A 2,398-nucleotide genomic window follows, 5' to 3' on the forward strand; every position below is an offset into this window, starting at 1 on the left:
TTCAGCAGCCCAGAGATGTGTCTTGGGGGAAGGGAAGGGTCAGGGGGCTGCACCCCTGTCCAGCCCACCACCCTCCTTGTGCCCCAAACCTGCCTCATGTCAGAAGGCCCAGGTTCAAATCCTGAGCCTGCTTCTTATTACGTACGTAACCATGGGCAAGTTGCTTAACCTCCCGTGCCTCTGTTTCCCCACCTGAAGGATGGGGGTGAGGACCTCGCTCTGTCCAAGCTTAGTGTGAAAGATCAAAGGAGGTCCTAACTCTGAAGGGCTCAGAGCAGTGCCCAGGTCTGGCACGGACCCAGGACCTGCTGTGCCATGCATTCAGGGGTTATTTTAGGTTCGAAGAGCAGAAGCTTGGGTTGGACAGGGATCAAGGTTATGGGAACTGGATCTTAGAGGAGCCTCAGTGTTGGTCTCAGCTCTTCTCTGAATGCAGGATGACCGTGGGCAGTCCCCGTTTCTGCGCCTCTGGAATGGACACATGGACAAAGGGCACTATCTCAGAGGCTGGCACGCGACGCGACGCGGGCCGTGTGGACAAAGCCCATTTCCCAAGACAAAGCCTCTGGGTCTTTACCTTTGCAGTTCTGCACCCCATGGTCCTCGAAGTCCATGGCAGAGGATTTGGGATCGTCTTTGTCACAGTTCACCAGCAGGATGGCTCCCTGTCTGCAGGGGCCCCAGGCCCAGGCCCCCTGTGGACACCGAGGAGAGGTGGGCTGCTTAGGAAAGTGCAGAGAGGCCCCATGTGCCCCATCACCTCATCAGCGTCTGGCAGGTGCCACCCCTGCTCCCACATCAAGTAATTCTCTGATCCCAGGAGGGATGTTTGCCTGCCTTCAAACTCATAAACACCCCCCGGAAATGCCCTCCAACTGTTTCTCAAAAGGTGCTGAAGTCGGTGGAACGGACTTGAACAACTTTAAAAAGAAAAATGCTGACTTCACAACCCCAGCAGAGCTCAATATTGATGTCAAGATTAGAATCTAAATAGTTCCGATTATGCGAACTCTTAATTACTCATTGACTCATAAGTGTGGGTCTATTCTTAGCAGCTGGGCACTTGTCAGTTCAAAGATGAAAGCAAATTACATGGCCCCTCCCTGGGGGAAGCAACTGGTGCTGACACCTTCCATTCCTGAGAGCCAGCACCACCGCTGGGGAGGACCAGCGTCTGAGCGGGAAGGGAAGGCCGATTCCAGGTAACTTTCCCAGAATCTTCTTCCTGCTCTCCCACTCTCCCCCTGTCCCCTTTCGATGGACTCCACAAAGCCGTTGTGGGGGTCCAGGGGCACCCTGACGTTTGTCCACAGACCCAGGGTTCAGACCACTCCCTATGGGCCCTTCTTTCCTCCACACACATCCTGTCCCTCTGGGCTCCCTCCTACCCCGCCCTGCCCAGGCCCAAAGGTGGGTTAGCCCAAAGGTGGGTGCTTCAAGACCACCTGAGGTGCCTTGGGATCCAGGCCTGGTGAGCTGCTTCTGAAAGGCCCCCACCGTGCAAAGGCCGTGGAGCAGTTAGTCCTGAGAAGATGGCTCATGCACGTGCCTACGTCAAAACACCGATGGTGATTTCCCCCCCTTCTTTTTGGTCAGCACCGATTGTCTCTCGTTGGGCCAATTCCTGTCACTCCGGCATACAGGAGGCAGACGGCCATTCCCTTCGTCACCACTAGGGGGACCCCCAGCAGAGCTCAAAGGAGCAGTTGGGATGTTGGCCAAGGATGGCCAGGTACCTGAGGGCCCTGGGCTCTGGTCGGCGTCACCTTGCCTGTTCGGGTGATGTCAGCGAGCAGGGAGATTTCTGAAATCCCACCAAACAAGAGGAGAGGGTTGGTAAGGGTACAGGGTGGGGCACTCCCCTGGCCCTGGCCGGGCAGGCCCTCATTTCAGGATACTGGGCACCAAGGGTGGGAGCATTGCTCTGTCTCCACTCCCAGGGGACATAGGTTCAAGGAGTCCCTCCCCACAGCCCCAAAGGATAGGGATGCAGTTCACACATCCGACGGGGGCTTATGACCAGACACCCCTCTCCTTCCAGGGAGCCACAGCTGTGATATAAGCCAGGCCCTCGAGGTCTGACCAGCCCCCGGAGTTCCAGAAAGAATTCCCAGTCACGCCAGCACGTCTCATGTGAAGCCCTGTAAGGACATCTTGTGTGTGTGTTTGTATGTCCAGCTCCAATCCCTAGGGACGTAGGCTGTTTGTGCTTTTAATATAATCTTTATGTGCTCTAGTGATCCAGCTGACCAGTCTATATGAGCATGTTGCTCCGATGTGAAAATAACATTGTGATATTGCTCAAGATTGGGTCAAGTTTAAAAATGGATTTTGTTTAAATAAGAGTATTTTAAAATACATTCATATAGAGGTTATTGATATGGAAACATTGTACAAA

At 54.3% G+C, this 2,398-nt stretch overlaps 1 protein-coding gene across 1 annotated transcript in view; it reads right to left on the minus strand.

Moving 5' to 3' along the window:
- PADI4 (peptidyl arginine deiminase 4) overlaps positions 1 to 2,398 on the minus strand; it is a 27,934-nt gene that overhangs the window by 12,459 nt on the left and 13,077 nt on the right. Inside the window, exons 4-5 of the mRNA XM_004705398.1 lie at positions 1,737 to 1,804; positions 578 to 695 (exon numbers count right to left, since the gene is read on the minus strand). Of these exons, the coding sequence (XP_004705455.1) occupies positions 578 to 695; positions 1,737 to 1,804 (186 nt within the window). The remainder of the gene's footprint in view (positions 1 to 577; positions 696 to 1,736; positions 1,805 to 2,398) is intronic.

Source organism: Echinops telfairi, unplaced genomic scaffold (assembly GCF_000313985.2).
Source record: "Echinops telfairi isolate 266 unplaced genomic scaffold, ASM31398v2 ScPeMD7_7457;HRSCAF=8495, whole genome shotgun sequence".
Taxonomy (NCBI): Eukaryota; Metazoa; Chordata; class Mammalia; order Afrosoricida; family Tenrecidae; genus Echinops; species Echinops telfairi.